The 23681-nt window shown below is 45.1% G+C and overlaps 1 protein-coding gene across 1 annotated transcript; it reads left to right on the forward strand.

Annotated features, from left to right (window-relative positions):
* The first annotated feature begins 843 nt into the window (after positions 1-843).
* On the forward strand, positions 844-23681 carry Roe1 (grpE protein homolog, mitochondrial Roe1). The gene is made up of 3 exons (XM_084591082.1): positions 844-994; positions 2089-2230; positions 22725-23681. The coding sequence occupies exons 1-3, from the start codon at positions 897-899 to the stop codon at positions 23151-23153; spliced, it is 669 nt and encodes a 222-aa protein (XP_084447208.1). The 5' UTR covers positions 844-896; the 3' UTR covers positions 23154-23681.

Genomic DNA, 23681 nt, shown 5'->3' on the forward strand with positions numbered 1-23681 from the left:
GTGACGCGGCTGTCTCCGACCAGACAATTATACAACTATAAGGTCCACCAGCGACAGCATCGGAATATTTTCATATGCACAACGAAGCTCGAAGGAACAGAAAGCGGAAGCGAACGTTTTCGTTCCTTAGTAGTTTTGCATCACTTCGTGGTGGTAAACTTGACTCGCCTAAAACGTCAGGGGACTCTTTGTCCTACAAGCAACGCCTTGCTACAAGCGCGACGGCCGCCTGAAAGCTGACGCGCTTTCAAGTGCGGTCGATTGCAGCGCCGCCGCACCTTTCTTCCGCTGGTGGCCCTCTGCAGCGGAGGCGGTCGCGCCACTAGAAAGTATTCTAGTTCACTATAACTATACCGCTAGTGCCGGGCGCTGCCATCTTGCAAAGACGATTTCGCGCCACCTGGCGTGCTGCATTTGCACTACGCAAAACGGGAAATTGTAGGCGAAAGATGGCGGGAACTTTTGAATCGATTTCTGAAGGTTCATTGCGGAAGCCAACCGTGTTTCTTTAATTAAAATCTTGTGTATCATATATGATACACCGGGCATTAGAGGGTTAAAATTTGATTCGCCGGGGTCACGGTCGGTTCGAGTGATAGCCGTGATAGCCCCGGCATCAACCGGCCCGCGAAAGGCTCAAAGGTAAAGCAGGTCGCGCCATCTAGGATGCAGAAACAAGGACGTTTTCTGAAGGTTCGTTTTTGTGACAGATGAGTTCGCAGCAGTAGCGAACGATGAATCTTGTGCACTTTGAGTAACATTGAGATTAATTAATTGATTGATTCAAACTTTATTTTTCACCGATGTAGGAGGCCAGGAGGCCCCCTACGCCTGAGAAACGAGAGCCGAGACTTCCGCGACTAGGAGTGGATTATGTGACGTCACTGTCCAGAAAAATGGCGCCTCCCGCAGCCATGTGTTCTCCCATGCTTCGTCAGATATTTCGATTAAGCTCGTATGTTTCGCCAAAGCAGTACGCGCCCTTTTCGTCGAGGTAAGTGTCAGGATGGCTGTTTGTACTGATGTTTTGCGCAGTGTCAGCAAGCTGGTAATGTTGCTCATTCTTAGCTTGCGAGCTCACTGATGCAATGTCGTGTGTCGTGCCATAATCTTGCTCTGTCCGACGCCGGTTCACTTTGCCAAATGGAATAATATTATAGAGCTGGTTGTGTGATAAGGCTGGAGGTAACATCATTACATCATATAACGCTTAGTGTGTATGCTAATTTAGCTCATTCTCTGCGTTGGCCGTCACGTTCTTAAGTTCATCATCACGTGGATCACGAATAGGAGAGGAGGTAGTGCATAATTTTTTGCGATCATAGAAGATAAGATGTTTGAAGCATCAGTGTTTGGCGATGGTTATAATGCAGAGTTGTACAGGTGTTTTTCGTGCTATACTTTCAAAAGTTTTCGTTTGGAGCTCGTCGCTTTTGTTACCAGCGTCGACTTTATTAATCCTGTTAGCCGGCGTTCAGTGCAGAGAAAATGTATTTGTATGCTTGTCTTGCTAATAGCATGATAATCGGTTTGTCGTCCCTTACATAGTTTTGCGCAGATTAATTTATCTCGTCTAAGGTTGGCAGAGGGATGGTCAGTAAATAAGGAAGCAGCGTGCGGACGTTATGAATGAAATATTGTGCTTGTTGCTACGCGCCAGTCTGTTAAAAATTTTCACTCTACGTGCTTAAAAGGCTGTTGTCTTAAAAATAGCTTTAATTGCATTTCAACGAACTACCTTTGTGTTCCTGCAGGCTGCTGCAGACTTTGTTATTTTTTAAGGCATCCTACTGTATGTGGCATTTTCCTTAAGCAGGTACAGGTGCTCACAAAAATTTTACCACTAAAAGCAAGAAAAAAGTGATATTTTCTCTACCTAGAAGGGTTGGGTAAGCATTAAGAAGGGCATTTTGGAGGTTTCTCAGGGAAGTCCTAGTTTGTAACTGGGTGCTAGACTGTGGACCAAATTGAGCTCTCTTTTTGTGATTTCGGTGTTACAAAAACTTGGGCACCAGTTTCTCTTTTTAGTTTAATGCATTTCATTTGTCTGTCTGCACCCACTGATCTAATTATGATGCTGCATTTCAGACTTTTCTTTTCTACGGCCACCACAGCACCGCCAAATGAGCAAGAAGCTGAGCCCAAAGAAGAGAAGCCAGCAGCTGATCCTAGTCTACTTGCTTGCCAAGAAGAAAACCGCAAGCTGCTTGAACAAATTAAGACCATTGATGTAAGTTCCTGCTCATGTGAGCGCAAATTTAGACATGGGAACTCTTGCTGCTGTGCTGGCAGTTTAAGCATGACAGTAGCACCAGAGTTAGAAATGTTGTATGGCTACTTGTAAACCAGCCATCCGTGGTAAGACCCGTGGGGAACACTGCCGTGTTATGTCACTTTTCATCATTCATATGAGATAAGTTTTACCTTGAGAAACAACCAATTATGTCAAGCAGGAGTGTCTAGATGGTGCTATGTACAAGCCCATCTAAAATATGTGCGAACACGGCTTAGCTGGGCTGCCCTTCGTGGAGCGTCAGCAGATTTGGCGTGGCTACATAGGGATCTGGAGGCGGTACTTTGTGTTGCCTGCTAAGTGTGGAAGCGCACCATGTTTTCTTTATTGAGAAGTGCACCTGTGTGCTGGCAATGCCCAAACGCACAGAGATGGCATTGTCATGCTTCAGTCACTGCAGCGTGTTATTCCATCCTGTGGAAGGCTATCAACTTGCAGACCATCCTAGCTTGGGCACGGCAGTCTCTTCTGTTGGCAATGCAAATGAGTGCCAAGTTAAGCAGCTGGTCTCTGATGATTTCTGAAAACTCGATCCATTACACATTCTTTATGTGCGTTGCCTGAGAAATGACATGCTATCAATTTTAAAACTACCACTGTGACTGTTTTCTCTGTTGCTTATTCATTATGCTGCCTCAGTTATAAAAACGCTGTAACAGTGCAAGCATGGTGCGGTTTTGCACTGTAGCAGACGACACGAAGCGCCGCCTCCGAACCCCTGTGGACCTGCGCCACTTCGCTTCGATGCGCCGCCGCACCGGATGCGCTGACGCTCTATGGAGTGCGGTCATACTGAGCCATGTTCGTGCATAATTTGGACGGTCCTGTACATGCAGCGAATATGTGAATATATCTATGTGCTATCTGGCCTTAGTGTGAGAAGTTTGAACTTTCATGGGCATCACATGTTCATATTCATTTTATAGTGGGGAGGGATGGATTTATGAGAAACATTTTAGAGGGAATAGTTTGGGGAGGTGCTGTTGTACCATGCATGTCTTAAAATTTCTTCGTCAGGACAATAGGTGCAAGTGAGATGTGGAGTTAGCATCTAAAAGAGACACAGGGGCTCCGTGGAATACTGTAGTTAAGGTCTTCAGACTGATTTAGACTGCCCAGGCTTATTAATGAGATTGTTTAGCACATGGCATTTTTGCTTTGCTGTTTATTGAAGTGGCCCCTGCTGCAGTGCCTCAGTTGTTAGGGTGCTCAACTGAAAGCTCAAGGACTCAGGTACCAAATGTTTTGCTGCATATTTTCTTCTTTGTGATCATGTGTAATATACTAGACAGTAATAATAATTATTGTTTTGTTCTGGTTTGCCAAAAGGCTGCAGTTATTTCTCTTCTGGAGTGTAGCAGTCAGGTGACAAATTACCTGGGGTGCCCCCTTTATTATATCGTTCTAAACAACAGGATGATTTCTAGGCACCTTTTTATTTGTCATTGCTGAGGGTTTTCGCTACATGGCATCTAAAAAAGCTAAAAGTATATTTTTAGTTGTCTGCTACAGAGCGGAACCGCACCGTGCTTGCACTGTTACAGCATTTTTATAACTGAGGCAGCATAATGAATAAGCAACAGAGAAAACAGTCACAGTGGTAGTTTTAAAACTGATAGCATGTCATTTCTCAGGCAACGCGCATAAAGAACGTGTAATGGATCGAGCTTTCAGAAATCATCCGACACCAGCTGCATAACTTGGCACTCATTTGCAGGAGCTTATCAGCATTGCCAACGGAAGAGACTGCCGTGCTTTGAAGTGGCCCCTGCTGCAGTGCCTCAGTTGTTAGGGTGCTCAACTGAAAGCCCGAGGGCTCAGGTTCAGTCCTGGACACGGTGTTCATTTTTCAAAGGAGGCAAAACGCAATGCGCATACATACAGTATGGTGTTGGAGCACATTAATGAACCCCAGCTTTACGAAATTAATACGCTGCCGTCCACTGCGGCATCCTAATCGCCCATGTTACTTTGGTATGTTAACTCCATATGCCACTACCATGTACAGTCGCGGACAGAATAAAATGGACCACGGCTTCGAAAGAAAAACGCGGATCAGCGCCATCTAGGGGAAACGCTGCCTGGTTTCGAGACCTTTGATTGAGCATGCTCGCCGTATCTAAACTAGCAGTGTCTCCAAACTGCTCACTTCTGCTTGGTGCGCTCTAATCATAGCAAGAGGCGCCAGATGACGCCGCTGCACAAGCCACGGATGATGCACTTAAGGAATGGCTTGCCGTGTGCAATGATTGCTTGGCGCATTCAGATACTGCGGCCGCTGACTATGCTGTGTTTGTGCCCCCGCTGCCGCATGTATTTTTTCTACCACGTAAAGAAAATCCCGCAATGACGGCGGCAGCATGATGTGGCGTGTCTCCCGCTAGGAATGGATTTCTCTGTTAGGGACAGGCCACCAAAATTACGGCGTGCGATCCACTTTTGATACTCTGTGTTATGCTCCAGGACTTTTAGGGTCTGCTGGTAGACCTATTTTCTTGTGCTGCTTTCTCAAAATATTGCCTCTGTAGTGAACATTGCACTATTTTTTTTCCTGGAATGGGGTGCACTGCTCGGCGTGCAAATGATACTTCTGGCTTTAGTCCCTGGCACCAACGGCTATAAATTGACTTCCCCAAGACTGACTGCCTGCCTTCGCCTTGAAGGTTTTATGTGGGTTGCGAGTGCTCTGTACTAGCATAGTCGAGGCGAGAGCTCGTAAACATTAATTTCTCCTTTACAAGCGAATATCGGTGCTTAGAATTACATGCAGCACACAATTTCAAAAATTTCAACCCTGGTGTTCTAGTCAGCGATACATGTAGGCCTACATGTATCGCTGACATGAAAACAAAAATGGCGGCGGAGGCAAGTTTGGGGTGTGATCATTACGCAGGGAATTTAAAAAATCGAATTTTGGCCCCAAAATTTATGGGTGCTATCATAACGCGAGTGCGATCATTATGCGAGTAAATATGGTAACGCTTCGATGGCTAATGGGTTTTTCGGGACGTTCGAGCCAAGACGGATGCAGTAAATTAACTAGATGGTCAAATTCAACATTTTCTATTACTATGCGCATTCACATAAGGTTTTTGTGCCAACTGTAGCTCGTTGTCCCCAGCGAGAGTGGGAACAGCACCTTGCAGCTGGGCGCCAGTGTGCTGATAGCCGTCGAAACCAGAAGGCCTGAAAGCCTGCGCTGGCAGAATGGTCACATAACCAAATATGGCAGCGCTCATGCTCTTGTGCTCTAAAGCATCTGTAGTGGTGCTTCAAATACCATGCGCACTTGTAGCTTCTCATCTCTGTGTCGTCCTCCGTCATCATCTATCGTCTCTACATGGCACATGCTGCTTCTCAATGGCTGTATTTTTGCCGTCTGACACACATTATACGCATGTAGCTCTGGCGCCACCATAGCAAGTTTAGAGCATCTGTCATGGTATTTGTTGCCTTGCTCTCCTCAACAAACCTTCTGGTTGGGATTTAGAATGCAGCGACTGAGTGGTACTGATAAGGTATTGTAGCATTTTGGAGGCCCGTTCAAAGTGAGTGTTCGAGCTCAAGGCTCCGTGATTGCGTACATTTCAAAATCCTTTGTATGCCCTCTTGTGCCTCTAAAGTGGCCCTGCACATAATGTCATGCATCAGACACGTGTTTCGTACCAACTTCCACTTAGTTCGAACTCTGTTTTGAACAAATTTTAAGTCCCCTTTGAATTCGGATTATCAAGTTTTTGGTCTATGTCTGGAAACGGTGGCCATGCAAAATATAAGAGCTGGATGTGTGCAAAAATAAGAAAAACTCTCGATGTTTGATGAGATGGTAGGGTTATTTGATGGAAGGTTGCCTGCCAGTATGACCTTGCTGCAGTGCGTACATACAGGGTCGTCCACTCTTAAGCGCTAACCGCATGAGGCAACAATTCGTGCGATGGGCTGAGGGCTGCCAAAGCATTGCAGCTCGTCACTGTCGCTCAGTTTGTGGATTTTTAGAAAACTTCGCGTGTCGCTCGCGAGGCAGCCAATCGCAGAAGGCTTTGGGGTGCTCAACTTTCATTCTGGCTTTTTTTTTTTTTTGCTTTTGCGTGTGAAGTTTGTTTTCCTAGTCCGGTTTGGGTGAAGAACACGGTGCCTGCACACGCTCATTTCGTCTGATCCGTGTATATATGAGTGCATCGAGACAATTCAGTAAAAGTTTGGAAGGGTAGTAAAAGAAAAAAAAAAAAAAAAAGAGGCTAGTGTGTCTAGATATTGTTAATTTTCAAAAGGAGCAGGAGAAAGTCGCTGCTTGCAATGCAAGTCGGCATTGCAGTGTAGCGGCGCACCGCTGCACTGTGACCCTTTAAAATGCGATGCGTTACAAGAAATTTCATCAGTGTTTTATCGTACTTCATGCTGTTTAGTGTTAGAAATGTGATGTAGCGTAAATGGCACTCCCTTTGACCGAATGACTGGGCAGCGGTAACAGAGCAATGCTGAAAACACTCCTCTCTGTCGCTGAGCCCAGTCGTTCCGTGCGGTATGCGACGACAGGCGTTGGCGGCGGCGTCGCGCGACGGATCGCTAAGGGCTGTCACCTTTTGCGGTTACTGCTTTAAGGTGAATGTGCGAGCACATGGGCCGTGCATCAGAGCAAAGCGATGGTGCAGGCGAGGGTGGACCTGGTGACGGGGCTTCTCTTCATCTGCTAGTTTGCTTCGAATGTGCAGCTGTGCTGGATGTAGTGGATGACCCTGTACACTGGAAGGGTTGCTCCTTTTCAGCACCATTGCTCATTCACACTTAACTTTTACATCACAGGAGTATTAGACCTAACTTTTGTCATTTTGTGTCAATATGTTGTGGGTCATGGCTGGTTTGTTGAAAGCATACCATACAATGCCACGTAATCACCCCCTCTTGTGTGAGTGCCCCCTTTCCCCTTTTTTTGGCGAATCTCACTTTTTCTGTGCACTACAAAGTTAACCTTCCTTTTTCCCACTGCAGGTCCTGAAAAAGTTTTTTTTTTCTGAAATTTTTGTCTTTCAGTGTCAATGTCGAGTACAGTTAGTTTTCTGTGCAGTATGCACTTGCATACCGTACAAAAGAAGCTAGAGGTCATCCAGTGGCATAGGCTGAGGGCCAAGAACTTATTGGACATCTCGCGAGTTTGAACTGGATTGCAAAAAGTCCATGAATAAGGCTAGAAGTGCAAAGCGATGCGCGCTTGACGGGCTGAGGATGGTGAGTTGCATGATTGGCTCAGTGAGAATGGTGCAGTGGTCATGAAGACTGCGACATGCTGAGGTACGAATGTGTTGACCTTGTTTTTGGGTTGGATTCTGAGGAATATTTCGATAGTTTTGACAGTGTCTAAATAGTCAAAAGGTTGCAATAAAGTAGTATTTGCAAATCAGTTTCGATAAAGCAGTGCAGATTGCATTGCATATTCTCAGAGGCCGCTGTTTTATTCAGTCGCCCCCGCCAGGGTGGCGCAGTGGTTACAGCACTGGACTACTGTTTCCAAGGAAGCAGGATCGAATCCCGGCATCGGCGGCTGATTTTCGATGGAGGCGGAAAGCAAGGTGCCCGTGTGCTGTATGTCGGTACACATTAAAGAACCCCAGGTGGTCGAAATTTGCGGAGTCCTCCTCTACGGCATCTCTCATAGCCTTAGTCGCTTTGGGACATTAAATCCCACAAACCACAACCCACCTTATTCAGTCGCCATCTTGAATATTTGTTTGGAACCGAGGAAGGGCCCCTGTCATATTTTACTTACTTATCTCTTGAGGGACGCTTTTGCAGTAATTTACGGTATTATCAAATGGTATGACCTGGACATGGACATGTGTTTGATGTCACAGCTGTGTGGGACAGCCCAATCCGCATTCGTGCAAAGTGTTTGCTGCAGCCAAGTGTCACCATTGCCGGCTATGCCGTGGAGCTTATTATGAGTGCACTCCCTCTTTTACTGCCTTGAAAGCAATGCCTCCTCTTGCACAATGTGTTTGGAGAAAAACTTGATGAGTCCGCAGTTTGTTTACCCGGAGTGCAATTGGTGCCTGCTAGCGGCCATCAAGAGCAACACACTGGGGAGAATTTACAGCTTTTTCCTGTGCTATGAGCGCAATCCAGTCTCCAATATGGCAGCGCCCTTTGGCCATTTTCAACAAGGTCTGTAGAGAGCTTATGTGGGTTGGAGTGTTTTAGGTCAAGTGCAAAGCCTGAGCTTTTATGCTTTTAGTGCTGGATGACTTTTGGAGTGTCTGTGGTGCTCTACCAAAAGGCTGGTCACACCATGCTCACTGTACTATCCTAATCATTGTTATGGCGAATTCGAGTGGGAGAGCAGGCGCACTTGAGAGCACTTTGAAAGTGCTCTCAGACAAGCGGGCGCCCTTCAGTGGTTGAGCAGGAGTAGAATCACTGGCTTCCAATGGTAGAGGAGGAGGGCTTTTCCTCCGCTGAGAGCACCCGAGTGCACTTCCGGCTGCTCCCTCGTCTAAAGTGATAGTAGAGGAAGTCACATGGCATAAAGCGTCGTATATGCGCTATCTTTTTTTTTCTCTCTCTCTCGAGTCAGCGACGCTCAAAATGGCGGCTTCAAAGCCTTGACGCTCGGCAAGCGGAAAGCATTGCTCAGGGGCTGTATGCATGTTTGAGAGTCGCTGCTGGCATCAAAAGGGCCAAAGGAGGCAGATCGCTGCGCTGTGAGAACAAAGGCATACAAAACGCATACAAAACAAGTGGTTCTATACGGAGCGTTGGCCTCTCCTCGAGTTGCAACGGCCGCCACTGCGGGCAGGCGGAGGATGCTGGGAAGAGAAGTGTGGTCACATGGTCGTGGCACTCTGCTCTCGACACGCAGATAGCGTTCCCATAGGAGTACAGTTACACCTTCGCTCGGCGTGCTCCTGTACTGCTCTGCAATGCTTGACGCCTCTGCTCTCGTCCCCCCAACCGAATGCGCCATTAGTGGGATTGTAGGATGGTTGTCCCTGGTGTACTATCTATCAGTGCATTTTAACCCTATAGCCACCAACTTCAAGCTGTACTCGTCATGGGCAATTGTTCAGTTCAGTCGTTCAGTCGTGTCCGACTCTTCGTGACCCTATGGACCATTTCACGCCACGCTTTCCGGTCTCTCACTATCTTCCTAACATCACATAACTTCATCTGCAGTGCCTCGAGGATGCCATCTAACCATCGCGTTCGCTGCCTACCCCTTCTCCGGCGACCGTCAACCTTTCCCAACATCAAATCTTTCTCCAGCGACTCCTCTCTTCTCATCAGATGACCAAAGTAGCTGAGTTTTAACTTTAGAATTTGACCCTCCAATGAGCAGTCAGGGTTTATGGTCGACAATATCGACTGATTTGATCTTCTGGCAGTCCAAGGAACTCTCAAGAGTCTTCGCCAGCACCACAATTCAAACGCGTCAATTCTTCGGCGGTCAGCCTTTTTCACAGTCCAACTCTCGCATCCATACATCACAACTGGAAAGACCATAGCACGAGTTATACGGATCTTGGTTGGCAGACTAATGTCTCTGCTCTTTACTAGGCGGCCAAGGCTAACCATTGCTCTCTTTCCCAGAAGCAGGCGTCTCCTAATTTCATGGCTGCAGTCTCCTTCCGAGGTAATCTTGGAGCCCAAGAAGAGAAAATCTGTCACAGCTTCCACTTCTTGTCCATTGATGCTCCAGGACTTGATAGGGCAAGACGCCATGATCTTTGTATTTTGATGTTCAGTTTAAGCCCAAACTTCTCACTCTCTTCTTGTACGCGCATCAGAAGTCTCTTGAGTTCCACTTCACTTTCTGCCATTAAAGTGGTATCATCCGCATATCTAAGGTTGTTGATACGTTTTCCAGCAATCTTCACTCCATATGAAGACTCGTCCAGACCGGCCTTCCTCATGATGCACTCTGCATATAGGTTAAATAGGCAGGGCGACAGTATGCAGCCTTGCCTCACTCCTTTCTCAATCGGAAACCAATCGGTAAGACTATGCCCAGTTCTGACTGTGGCCTCTTGTCCTTCATACAGGTTCCTGAGGAGACAGATGAGGTGAATTGGAACTCCCATCTCTTGGAGAGCTTGCCACAATCTGCTGTGATCTACGCAATCAAACGCTTTCGCATAATCAATAAAGCAGAAGTAGATGGGTTTCTGGAACTCTCTTGCTTTTTCCATGATCCAGCGGAGGTTGGCAATTTGGTCTCTAGTTCCTCTGCCCTTGCGAAACCCAGCTTGCACGTCCGGAAGCTCCCGATCCACATACTGCTGCAGCCTACCTTGGAGGATTTTCAACATCACCTTGCTAGCATGCGAAATAAGTGCGATCGTGCGGTAGTTGGAACAATCTTTGGCACTGCCTTTCTTTGGAATGGGGATGTAAACTGACCTCTTCCAATCCTGTGGCCACTGCAGAGTTGTCCAAATCTTCTGACATAATGTATGCAGAATGCTAACAGCGTCATGGTTGAGGTTTTGAAGCAACTCAGCTGGAATGCCATCACTTCCGCTGGCTTTCTTCTTAGCAAGACTGGCTAAGGCCCATTCAACTTCACTCTTCAGGATGCCCGGCTCGAGATCAGTAATCACAACCGTCTTATGTTGGGTTTGCACATTCGGGTCCTTCTTCTACAGTTCTTCTGTGTATTCCTGCCACCTCTTCTTTATCTCTGAGGCGTCAGTGAGGTCCTTGCCTCGTTTGTCCTTTATCACGTCCATCTTAGCACAGAAGCTTCCTTTGATATCTTTGATTGTCTTGTACAGAGCTCTTGTGTTCCTTAATTGGCTGTTGTCCTCAACTGCTTGGCACTGTATGTTCAGGAAGGCATTCTTATCTCTCCTTGCTATTTTCTGAAAATCCGCATTGAGAACCTTGTATCTTTCTCTTTCCCCCATAGCTTTTGCCATCCTCCTTTCCTCAGCTATTTGCAAAGCCTCTTCAGATAACCAGTTTGCTTTCTTGCATTTCTTTTGCTTTGGAACTACCTTAGTAGCAACTTCTTGTATTATATCACGAACATCAGTCCACATCTCTTCGGGCTCTCTGTCTTCTAGATCTAATTCTTGAAATCGATTGCTCACTTCCACAGCATATTCTAATGGAATTTGATCCAGATCATACCTGAAAGGCCTTCTAGTTTTCTGAGTTTTCCTCAATCGAAGCTTAATTTTGGCAACAAGAAGCTGATGATCGGTGCCACAATCGGCCCCAGGCCTTGTTTTTACTGCTTGTATAGCGCTTCTCCATCTCTGCCGGCAAAGAATATAATCGATCTGATTCCTGTGCAGACCGTCCGGTGAAGTCCATGTGTACAGGCGCCTCTTGTGCTGTTGAAAACGAGTATTCGCTATGGTCAGGTTGTTTTCTTGACAAAACTCTGCTAGCCTCTGTCCAGCTTCATTTGACTCGCCAAGACCGAACTTGCCTACAATTCCGGATATTTCTTCACTCCCGACCTTGGCATTCCAGTCTCCTACGAGAAAAACGACGTCTGATGATGGGGTGCGGTCTAAAAGGCATTGTAGGTCCGCATAAAATCTCTCAACGTCAGCTTCTTCAGCAGTAGTGGTCGGTGCATAGACTTGGATAACTGTTATGTTGAGAGGGTGACCTTGGATCCGAAGTGAAATCATTCGGTCGTTTTTGGGGTTGTACCCTAGCCCTGCTTTACCCATTCTTCTGTTTACTATGAGAGCGACCCCATTCCTTCTCTTGGATTCGTGCCCACAATAAAAGACATAATGGTCGCCGGAGTTAAATTCTCCCATTCCGGTCCGCTTGAGCTCGCTGATACCCAAGATATCAATGTTCAATCGGTTCATTTCTCGCTTGACGACATCCAGTTTACCTTGCGTCATAGATCTTACATTCCATGTTGCTATGTGATATATCTCCTTGCAACATCGGACTTTCCGGTCGCTTCCCGACACATCCACAACTGAGCGTCCTTTTGGCTTTAGCCCAGCCGCTTCATTCGTCCTGGAGCTACTAGGAATCGCCCTTTGTTCATCCCCAGTAACATGTGGGACGCCTTCCAACCTGGGGGGCTCATCTTCCGGCGTCATATCATTAATGGTATTGTGACTGGCCATAGGGTTTTCTTGGCAGGAAATACTGGAGTGGGTTGCCATTACCTTCTCCAGTGAATCACATTTTGTCAGAACTCTCTGCCGTGACCTGTCTATCTTGGGTGGCCCTACACAGCAGAGCTCACGACTTCATCGAGTTTCGCAAGCCCCTCCGCCACGACAAGGCAGTGATCCATGAAGGGGCAATTGTACCAATATCTATATTGATGAGTCAAACTCGTACAGTCTGATGTTGCGCTCTTGCCATCACCGAACACTAGTTATTACTGGGAATTGGTTGGTTGAAATTCTCAACAGGGCAGGGTGCTAGCTATTCACAAAAAAAAAAAAAAAAAGTTTCATTCCTTTAGCGCATTTTTAGCCTGACAGCCATCAATTTACCATTGACACGAATGCCAGTGGTGGTGATGCTATTTTTGTGTTAATTCTTGATTTTTAAGATTTTTGTGCTAATTGTAACCAGAAATTGGCGAAGTGATAGACAAAATGTCAACTAAAAAGAATTCGTCGATTGGAGGGGGGGGGGGGGGGGGTTAAAGCGTGACAAGGAGGCTGTACTACACTCATGTAGCACCATCATGTTACTCCCAGGTTGCCTGTAGTCATTAGTGGGTTTTCGCAAATAAAATTAGCTAATTATTTTCACTTTACTTGCACAAAAGACTCTTAAAAGGTAAAACTATGCACCCGGGGTGTCTAGCAACCAGGAAGACCGGGAATGGTTAGCTAAATTTTATGCACTGGGAAAAATCGGTGAAATGTCAGGGAAACGATGAAAAATTTCCACATGTCAGGGAAGATGGCACGATATATTCGGCAGTGCATTTTCATTTTAGGTTGGCACACAGCAAGTATGTTATTCATGCAGGTTCTTTTTTTGCGAGTGCTGTCTCACTAGCGCGCTGCCGCCACGGCGGCCATGCCGCAAGGTGAGGCGCGATATACTACTTTGATGCCAGCGCATGGCTGAGCTGCCACAATAGAAAAACCAATAAGTGCATGAGGTGGGTACTCAATAAAATATGTGAAAGTGCTGCGTGAGTAATAAGCAACAAAAAACAGGAATAACCGCTCTAGCAGCGGCCAGCACAAAAGCGATCGGCGAACTGTGCTGCCAAGCGCGCGCAAGCAGCCATATTGGATAACTGAAGTAAACTAGAAAGTTTTGCTGCCATGGGCAGCAGTTTCTGTAGTACTGTAGTAATCTCAAATAAGAGTAAGTGAAGAAACGAGAGATGCTACATTACACGTTCTGATGTACTGAGGTGTGTGTCAACAAAACTACTATTCGTGGCGAAATCAGCCCGAATTCACAATGCCAATGAAGGCATGTCAGCGCGCAAGAATTCGCTGCATGGAAAGCATTTCGTCGTACTTAATATAAAAATTAATCTGTCTTCATGACTGTCCAACTTTCCCACTACGTCTTTTCCACTACGTTCATGGGAGCAATAGAACAGTGCCGCCATCTATCAAGGCACCTGACAGCTCCACTGCTCTTACAGAGGAATCTCATTACCAGGATTCATTAACCGCTTACCTTTGATTGATTGTGTGGCAGCTTCAGAGTTTGCCATAACAGCATAGCAATATTGCAGCCAGTGCGCATCGTCGTCGCAGTAGGTAAAACTTGGCAAAGTCGACAGCTCGCTGACCCGGTGAAGTGCTTTATTGCCAAATGAGTTTGTGTAATGCCTCCAATTAAGCTTTTATGAGCCCAGACCGAGGTGCATAATAAACAAATGAATGTAATATTAACACTCGTCTAAACCCCAGGAAAGCATGCCACAGCAGCAGTTCAGTACACGTTATCCCACTTAGTTTGTCACGCGGGCGCCTCCCATGGTACACCCTCGTGCCCAATACTGCTCTTCAAACTTAATTTGCAACTTTGGGGAAGCTGTGCTGGTAGTGGGCCCATAAAAAGCATTTTATTGTGCTGCGTATCAATTATACTTCTCAAAGCCTTGGGGGAGATTTGGACGAAAACATGTGTGTAGTGGTATATAGGCAATGCGTATCGGGTTCAAGACAATCATGCTTTCAATTATTGAAAACTCAGATTATAATTTTCACTGCTGGGAAACTACTTTCTGGTGCCGTGTATGTAGTTGGAGTGAATAGGAATTCCAGCTGTTTAATACTCTGCCGCATTCTTTCTCGTAGAGGTCTGTGTAGAGGGAAGAGGAAATGTGGTTAGAAGTTTGATTTGGTTTATGGAATTTAGTGTCCCAAAGCAACTCAGGCTATGAGAGACGGCATAGTGGAGGGGCCCGGAAATTTCGACTACCTGGGTTTTTCGTGAAACCCAGCATGCACGTCCGGAAGCTCCCGATCCGCATACTGCTGCAGCCTACCTTGGAGGATTTTCAACATCACCTTGCTAGCATACGAAATAAGCGCGATCGTGCGGTAGTTGGAACAGGAATAATCTTTGGCACTGCCTTTCTTTGGAATGGGGATGTAAACTGACCTCCTCCAATCCTGTGGCCACTGCAAGGTTGTCCAAATTTGCTGACATAATGTATACAGAACGTCAACAGCGTCATGGTTGAGGTTTTGAAGCAACTCAGCTGGAATGCCATCAATTCCGCTATCTTTGTTCTAGGCAAGGCTGGCTAAGGCCCATTCAACTTCACTCTTCAGAATGCCCGGCTCGAGATCAGTAATCACAACTGTCTTATGTTGGGTTTGCACATCCGGGTCCTTCTTGTACAGTTCTTCTGTGTATTCCTGCCACCTCCTCTTTATCTCTGAGGCTTCAGTGAGGTCCCTGCCTCATTTGTCCTTTATCGCGCCAAGCTTAGCACAGAAGCTTCCTTTGATATCTTTGATTGTCTTATACAGAGCTCTTGTGTTCCTCAATTGGCTGTTGTCCTCAACTGCTTGGCACTGTATGTTCAGGAAGACATTCTTATCTCTCCTTGCTATTTTTTGAAAATCCGCATTGAGAACCTTGTATCTTTCTCTTTCCCCCATAACTTTTGCTATCCTCCTTTTCTCAGCTATTTGCAAAGCCTCTTCAGATAACCAGTTTGCTTTCTTGCATTTCTTTTGCTTTGGAATTACCTTAGTACCAACTTCTTGTATTATATCACGAACATCAGTCCACATCTCTTCAGGCTCTCAGTCTTCCAGATCTAATTCTTGAAATCGATTCCTCACTTCCACAGCATATTCTGATGGAACTTGATCCAGATCATACCTGAAAGGCCTTCTAGTTTTCTGCGTTTTCCTCAATTGAAGCTTAAATTTGGCAACAAGAAGCTGATGATCGGTGCCACAAGCACATGCAAATACGTGCATATAAAACGGTTGCTGCCTTAAGTCAGCGTCTTGCACTCATTTTAGTAGTCATAGGGGTGGTGAAAACGGGAATAACTTTAGCTTTGATGAAATGCTTTCCACTTGACACGGCTGTGGTGCAGTAAACCCACCCTATTTGGTAATGAACTTGCCGTGGCTTGTGTTGTGTGGGGAAGCCAACCTGACTGGCACTCGTTTTCTTGTGGTCTTCGGAATCGTACAACTGCTTTCAAAAGGTCACTGAAATCTGGATAATTTTCTCTCCGTTTCTCTAGTTAGGACGGCCTGAGTTGCCATCCTTTCATGGACCACATTGCATTTCTGATGAAATTTATGAATTTGGGCTGTATCAAACTATTTAATGATTTTTGCTTGTCTAGTGCTGTCTTTGCCAATGCCTCAAGTGCGCTTTGTAGAAGTGTAGCATCTCTGGCAGCATGCACATCTTTTTTGCTTCTCAAAAAACATTCCTAGAACAGCACTGAGCAGAGTAGCAGTTTACCTATTCCAAAGAAGTTAGCAGCTGGTAGCAGCTGGTAGCAGCTGGTAGCTGCTTTTTACCAGCTGCATTCTTTTTCTGTGGAGGGCAGGGGGCATTACTGCTTTGTTTGAAGTACTATCACCTTGATGCAATGTTTATTATGTGTGATATGTGCTTATTGGTTCTGTTCAACACTTTGTTTTTGAAATGAAAGCAGTATTGTATGTGTGATGTGAATGGTATGTTGCGAGCACTAATTAGTAACACCATTTTGAATGGCGGTACAGTAACAGCGAGTCTGTAAAGTACTCACATATAATTGTTACATCTGACCGTCTGCCAGTAATAGTGTAAATTATGCCTTGCATGCATCTGTTTTTTGTTTATTCTTGGTGTTGCTGGCATGAGCTGGGATTTTGAAAAAGAGTCCATTGCTTTATTTTACTGGCTTTGTATCTCCTGGAAGCAGGAAAACACACAGGGCAAGCACATTTGTGATAGATGTACTTACCCTCATGTGCAAAAGCTTGTACCATGGGAGTTGTGGCATATGAGGTGTGCCATATTGTGTTGGTCACCGTTTCCATTATTTCCTCCCTGCCTTCCCGAGGTATGCATTTGATAGCTGAATTTGTCTTTTTTATCATATTTCATTGTGATAGAATAGAATGTTAGGAGCTTATTAGAAAGCATAGTGGTAGATGAAAAGGTGCTGTGGCAAGAGAGAGAACGACCACTTAGTGAGACTGGCCTGATGAGAGGTCCACCTCTAAGGGCAGCACATATTTGGGGAGGGGGGGGGGGGGGGGGCACTTTCCCCACCGATTCTGCTGACATTTCTATGGAGCAGCGGCACATACATGGAAAATTAGTGACCTTAGTCAGCATTTAAAGACCTTAACCTTGATATGTGTGCCTGTTTTCATTATTTAGTCATCTAATTCTGAGCAAGTACAGTGGAAGCCTCGTAGACGGAACTTGAAAGAAATTCAAAAAGTGCTCCATTTATCAGAAGTTTTATTTGAAACAAAGTACTATATTTCATGCAGCACAACTTTATTTAAATTGCACAAGCCCTTATTGATGTGGGTGCACGAAAAGAATCATGATTTGCTTCACATTCTTGACTTGCTTGTTTACAAAGTAAGTGTGCATGTTTTAGAGGCTCGGATGAAATTCTGCACACTTTTTGTGCTCAGAGTATTGCTGCAAAGGTACAGCTGCATCTCTAGCTGTGCTGGGCACAGGGTCCTCACATTAATCACTGGAAGAGGATGGATCCTTAGCTTGCACTTTAGCAATCATCCCCTTGAGGCTTTCCTTGAAATAGGTGGTCATATTTTTGCATCCTCTGTCTCATAGTCCTGTGGCGAGAAAGGGGCAGAGGGCGCTACTTGGCTGAATACAGTGTCGGCTTCAGCATCGTAATTGATACTTGTCTCTTCATCAGATATTGGTTCGTGTGCTTCAAAGTCTGAATGATGGAAGCACCTTTTCACAGTAATTGCCTGCACTTGTTCCTGAAGGTGGGTCAAAATGTGTGCAGCAGATAGAAAGTAAATGCTGCAATCTTTCCTGTTGTCAGCATACAGCTGCATTTAGTGGAGAAGCTAGCAGTGTTAGTGGCCCTTAACATTCTGCATTACTCCTTGATCCATCTGTTGGGTGGCGCCTGTGGCGTTGGTGGCAAGGATTTTGAGACTAACTTTACTTCTTCCACTCTGGCCATAAGCAGGACAGTTGTCCACAATGAAGACAACCTTCCTGCCCTGCCTGGTAAACCCTCTGTCTTCCTCCCTCAGCCAATTTTTGAAAATTGCAATCGTCATGCATGCTTTTCTTTTGGCATGGTAGGTCACAGAGAGGTCTCAAATGCTCTTGAAGTAACGTGGGTGCTGCGACTTTCCTACCACTATGTTTGTGCCCCCCCCCCTCCCTCCGTACAGTAATGCACTCCTTACTGCATTTCCCACATGTACAGGTGAGATTCCTTGATGGAAGTTCCATATAAAAGCAGGCCCTTGTTGTCGATGTTGGAAGATATCTTGCGGCTTATGTCTGCTTGAAATCTCTTGCAACCGTCCCTGTTGTCAGCTGGTACAAACATCTCTGTTTGTTGCAGCACAGCTCTGGAAGGCTAGGCTGTATCATTTTTCAAATCAGCTCGTTCATCCATCGCTAACGCTGAAATTTTCTACTCTTTTTTTGCATGGCTCTAAAAGGGGGACCGCTTATCAGCAAATTGGCACTGCGTGCATGCTTCAACCTCTAGTTCCTCATATGGCATTCTTCTTCTAGTTCATCTAGTTCTTCATATGGCATTGTCCTCATCCACATTCAGCTTGAAGCAAAAGTCCCATTCTTTACATAAAGAAGTTCCTTGAATGGTGGCTTTGTTATGTAAGATCCACAGCATTGTTGACTTTGGGATGTCAAACTTCAGTTTAGCAATTTCTGTTCAGACAGGCCACCTTGCTCAAGTTCCTGCACAAGGTTCAACTTTTATCACATCAGAGTGCATTGTGCAGCCGTTTCTTTGTGCTCTCCATCACACTGAAATACTGCTCACATGCAGGTCTAACGCAGAGGAACAGCATTTACGGAAACAATCAGGTGGCCTACGGACGACTACTGGATTGGCTTGCGCCTACAGTAGTGTGGGCTACAAAGAATTTTTTGTTGTGAGACTGTCATTGGAACGTGTGAGCACAAATACTTTAGGGCGGATTCGAGACATTTAGCTTTTGTGCCACTTCACTAAAGACAGCAAGTAAGCAGTGTTTCGATTAACTGGAAAGTTTTATTACTGCAGGCATGGAAGACCATCCAAATAATCCTGCTTAATTCCTTTTATCTGTAGTTTTCGTTTAACTGAGTGTTGTTTACTGGGCGTCGACTGTAGAAGCTTTCATACGGCCTACTTTCCCAAGCCCTCCATTTCCAACCACAGGGAGATGTGTGTAGCTGACAGTGTGCTGTTTCATAATGACGTGCTGTCAGTAACAACCCTTGGTTGGTTGAATGGCAGCTCAGCGTATGCAATGATATGTGGGACTGTCTCATGCTTTCCTTTTGTCTGTGGCTGCAAAGATGTGATTAGATCTGCTGTCTTGAATGTCTTATGATTTTGGTAATTGCAAGAAAAGCATGATTTTGTGCTAATGTGGGAAAGAAATTCTTTGTATGTGGTTGCAATAGTGGTTACATGACCTGCATGGAGCAGGTACGCTATTCACTGTATCCAAATGTTGGAATTGACTCACTTGAAAAAGTGGAAAAGGACTATTCTCCATAGTCACAGTGTTCTGCAGTCTAGTGACAAGAGCACAAAAGGCATTTCAGTAGTGGTTACACAGCAGCAGCAGCTTACTGAAAATGTAACACAATTTAAAAATCCTGTTGCATGCAACCTCGCCATGGAAATCTTTGATAAGCATTGCATTCGATTTGCGCTGAGCGTAAACTGGATATAATAGCAAATTTTCTGGAGCACTGTGTTGGAGTGAGGATGCAAATATTCTTTAAACAAAAAGGTCTGACTGTAGCAAGTGGCATAGCTTTTAAAAACTCGTTATTGTTCTGGCAGATGAGGTGTCAGATGTGAGTGACAGTCTTGGTTCAAACTGCCGACTGTTGAATGATCGAATGGAGGCCCATCTCCTGGAGTTTCTTAGGCTTCAAATGTCCAGTGGTGCATGGTTATAGAAAACCAAACAAGAGGGGCAAAGCAGTTTTGGTAGAAGCAGCAGCATGTGCTTGGTGATAGCTGGCACAGCCCAAACTTGCCATAGTGAATATGTTTGCTGACAAAAAAAGAATAGAAAGCAAACGTGTAAAGGATGTTACTAACATTCTTTGTGTTTCTGTGTTTTACTTCTAGTTTCCTGTATTTGAAGTTTTAGACATACACCAGTTTGCAAATGATACATACACTGGATAGCTAGAGCAAATCACTGTTTTCATGTTTTGACAGCTTTACTGGCATATGTAGCACTTTCATGCCATTCTGAATTTATATTATACAGCACTCATTGACATGCTTTCAGTAATTGCTATATGTTATGTGTCCTACTCAAAATTAAAAGTTCCAGTCTATTGCGGCTGTGTACTGGTAAGATAGCTGCCAGATAGCTGCCAAAATTATTAATCACACAAGCAGCCTCAAGTCAAGTTACAGCTTGGAATTTGGTCAGAGACATAAAAGGATGTCTCTCCAAGCAGAGCCATTTAAATCGGGTGGACGTCAGTTGCGCATTGAAATCAAGCACCTGTTCCAGGTGTATGCTTAGAACTGCTAGCAAATAGAGTGACGAAAAAAAAAGGTTCTCTATTGTTGATGCTGCCCTGTGGGGCCATTTGTGCGTAGAAATCATTGTAAATGGCTACACCTTACATCGCCTTTGGATTGCTTCTCTTCTTTCTATCGTATCAAGAAGTAATATGTCTTTAAATTTTAGTATTTGTTAAGTTGTCATGAAATTGAGTTAAATATCACAGGCATTTAGGTTAATGATCATAAACGATGTATTTTAGGACTTGGCCCAGTATAACATAACAATTCTCAAGCCACTTGCATTCCTGTTTTCTATTTCGTGGACTTAGCCATTGTCTGAAAGCAACACCATGTACTATGTTCTTTGTTAATTGTTTTCTTAAGACCAGCGGTAACAGGTGAATGGCTTTGCGACAGCCAGTGAAGCATGATGGGAAATACAAAAAATGAAATGGCACCATTATGTCACGCCGATCTTCTTTTGTGGGTGGTCTGACAGTTTAGATGATTTTGTGGTAGAGGCTTTACTGTTCAATTTCTTGTAATGCTTCCACCTCATTTCTTGCAATATCTGCATTACATCATTGTTCATAATTTCACATATAACTGCAAGTTGGCTGGAAAGGGTCCCTTAACCTTCTTTAAAATAGCAGTGCTTTTTTTATTTCTCGAAAATGCAAAAGTGAAATGTATTCTTTTACGAGTCATCATTGTTTGAAAAGTGGTGCACAGAAAAACGTAGCAGCATGGGGCATGGGCGTGTGCGAGTGATAGGTAATATTTTGAAAGAATAGGTGCAGGCAGGGATCCATGGAGTGGTTCCATTGCTGCAGACTCTAATGGCATGCAACTATTTGTTCACTGGGTAGTAATAATAAACTGAGGCTTCATGAACGAGGGCCAGCTGATACGTAGGACTCAAGCCAGCACACCAGGAGACAGGGGAGGGCCAGGGTATGAGAGATAGTGAGACAGAGAGAAGCAGCTTTTATTTAGCTTAAAGAAGGAATTTTCAGAAGCTTGGCGACAGATAACACTAGTCCAGGGCATCGCTTGTGGTAGCTGACTTGCGGACTGTATGGATGGTCCAGGCTTGTTTGTTCACGTTGGTGGTCACAGCTGTCTCCTTTGCTTGTATGTTAGATGTGTAACTTGTAAAGCTTGGTCTAGTTTTTCCTGGCATTCCCAAAAGGTGTATGGTAGAGCGTGGGGCTTGCCCTACTCCAAGGACAGTAACCTAGGTATTTCGCCGGATTAATAGTGTGTTAGTTTGTATTATCCTCCTGTCTAATGGCATTCAAGAAGGATAGTTGTTTGTATGGTGGTAAGAAAGGCCTTCTTTCCTGTCGCAGTATATGTTCCTAGGAGGTGAGGGAGTAGGGATATGGTTTCACCCAGTTTGCGAGAGCTCAGGCTTGGTCTCACTATGTCATTTCCTTCTAGGCCTTTGTGTTCAGGTTTCCATTTTATTCCGTTTCAGTGGAAGAGCTGACTACTTAGGTGGACACATGAAAAGCATTGGTGTCTTTTGGCATTGGCATCTCACCTTTGAGAGCTATTATTGCAAGATTTGAAAAGGAAAGCAATTTAGGGTCCTGCGGAAATAAACACAAAGCTGAACAGCATAAGGTTTTTCAAAAGGCTCCTTGAGCTCACAAACTATTTCAGAAGGTTGTAATGTGACTTGATAATTTTCATTGATATGTAGTGTCTCATAAGTGCAGAAAAAAAGAAATTATAGCGTATGCAATGTTAAAAGCTCTTGCCAAAAAGAAGCTCTCAGTCCAGTCACTTGAACAAATTTTATTTGAAATCAATGCGGACTCGTCCACTATGGTGCCCCACTTTTTGTGGTTCCCCAATAAAAAGTTTCTCTCCACTACGGCCTCCCTTGTAGCCCACGTGCTGCTCTGGGACGTTAACCTCACAATTTGCAATTTACATTTTCTCTTGACTTCTGCTGCCTCTTCAACCCTTGAAAAATCTTTGGCTTCTGCATTAAATGTTCTCTGTAAACTCTGTTCTTACAAGGTTAATTGAATATTGGAAGTTGGCTTTGTCCAGCAGTGGGCATTACTGGGCTTGTTGGGGTGATTGCAGATCAATCCTCATTACAGTGGTTGTGGCTATGATAGACTTGTGATGCTTTCTTCTTTCAGTTGTGGGGTTGGTTTGTCCCTAACTGATGGACGTGTAACTTTTTGCCACAGGAATATAAATTCTTGTCGGCGGTTTGTGAGTGCTATATAGTTGATGCGAATCGGCATTGCTGCGGTGCAGGACAAGTACAAGCGCTCGCTGGCAGAGAATGAGAACCTGCGTGTGCGGATGCAGAAGCAGATCGAAGAGGCTCGTGTATTTGGCATCCAGAAGTTCTGCAAGGACCTGCTGGATGTTGCCGACGTGCTGAGCAGTGCTCTGTCAAGTGTTCCTAAGGAAGCCGTCACCGCTGACAACCCTCATCTGCAGAACCTTTACACTGGCCTTGAAATGACTGAGGCACAAATGCAGGCAGTGTTTCGGCGCCATGGACTCACACAGCTCAATCCTATTGGAATGAAGTTTGACCCAAATGAGCACCAGGCTGTGTTTGTGCACCACGACGCCACCAAGGAGCCTGGTACTGTAGCTGTGGTATCCAAAATTGGCTACAAGCTCAAAGATCGCACCATTCGCCCTGCGATGGTTGGTGTGGTCGAGCGAACCTGACGGTCTTGGATTTCCATACTTAGTCCCACACCAACATATAGCCTGGGTTGCAACCTTCTTTGCTGTTGGGCTTAGGAGTGAATCAAAAATCACATTCATAGCAGCTGGGAAGCCTGCTCTGAAGGGGATTTTAGTGCAGTTTGGACTTGTCATCATTCCAAGTGCTGTTTGACCGGCAAGTTGCCAACATAAAAAGTAGCTGTCTTAAGGGATTATGTTTATATTGAGAGCCTTGTTAGGAAAAACCAGCTTCATGTTGATCATACCTTAGTGGAAAGTCATGAATTGCCGCTTGCACTGTCATGTAAAAGGTTTTAAAATCCTCCTGTTTCTCACAGCGGCTGTGCCACGCTTTGTAAAGGAAATGTCTGGCTGAGCAGTTTCCATGCCTAGAAGTTTGCAACCTTTTTGTAGCCCGGTGCATGTGCTAGTGCGCCAGTTTTAGAACTTGGGGTACAGTCTATTGATTCTTGGTTGATTGTGACTGTGAAGCGTGGCTGCAATAAATTTAAGTTTGTTAATATCTTC

Source organism: Amblyomma maculatum, chromosome 1 (genome assembly GCF_055883805.1).
Source record: "Amblyomma maculatum isolate TAMU_Amacu chromosome 1, ASM5588380v1, whole genome shotgun sequence".
Taxonomy (NCBI): Eukaryota; Metazoa; Arthropoda; class Arachnida; order Ixodida; family Ixodidae; genus Amblyomma; species Amblyomma maculatum.

Excerpts from the sequence above, each read along its gene's own strand:
- Roe1 (XM_084591082.1), top strand. The coding sequence starts at position 897 with ATGGCGCCTCCCGCAGCCATGTGTTCTCCCATGCTTCGTCAGATATTT. Across the intron at positions 995-2,088 it reads TACGCGCCCTTTTCGTCGAG|ACTTTTCTTTTCTACGGCCA; the intron begins GTAAGTGTCAGG and ends GCTGCATTTCAG. Across the intron at positions 2,231-22,724 it reads AACAAATTAAGACCATTGAT|GACAAGTACAAGCGCTCGCT; the intron begins GTAAGTTCCTGC and ends GCTGCGGTGCAG.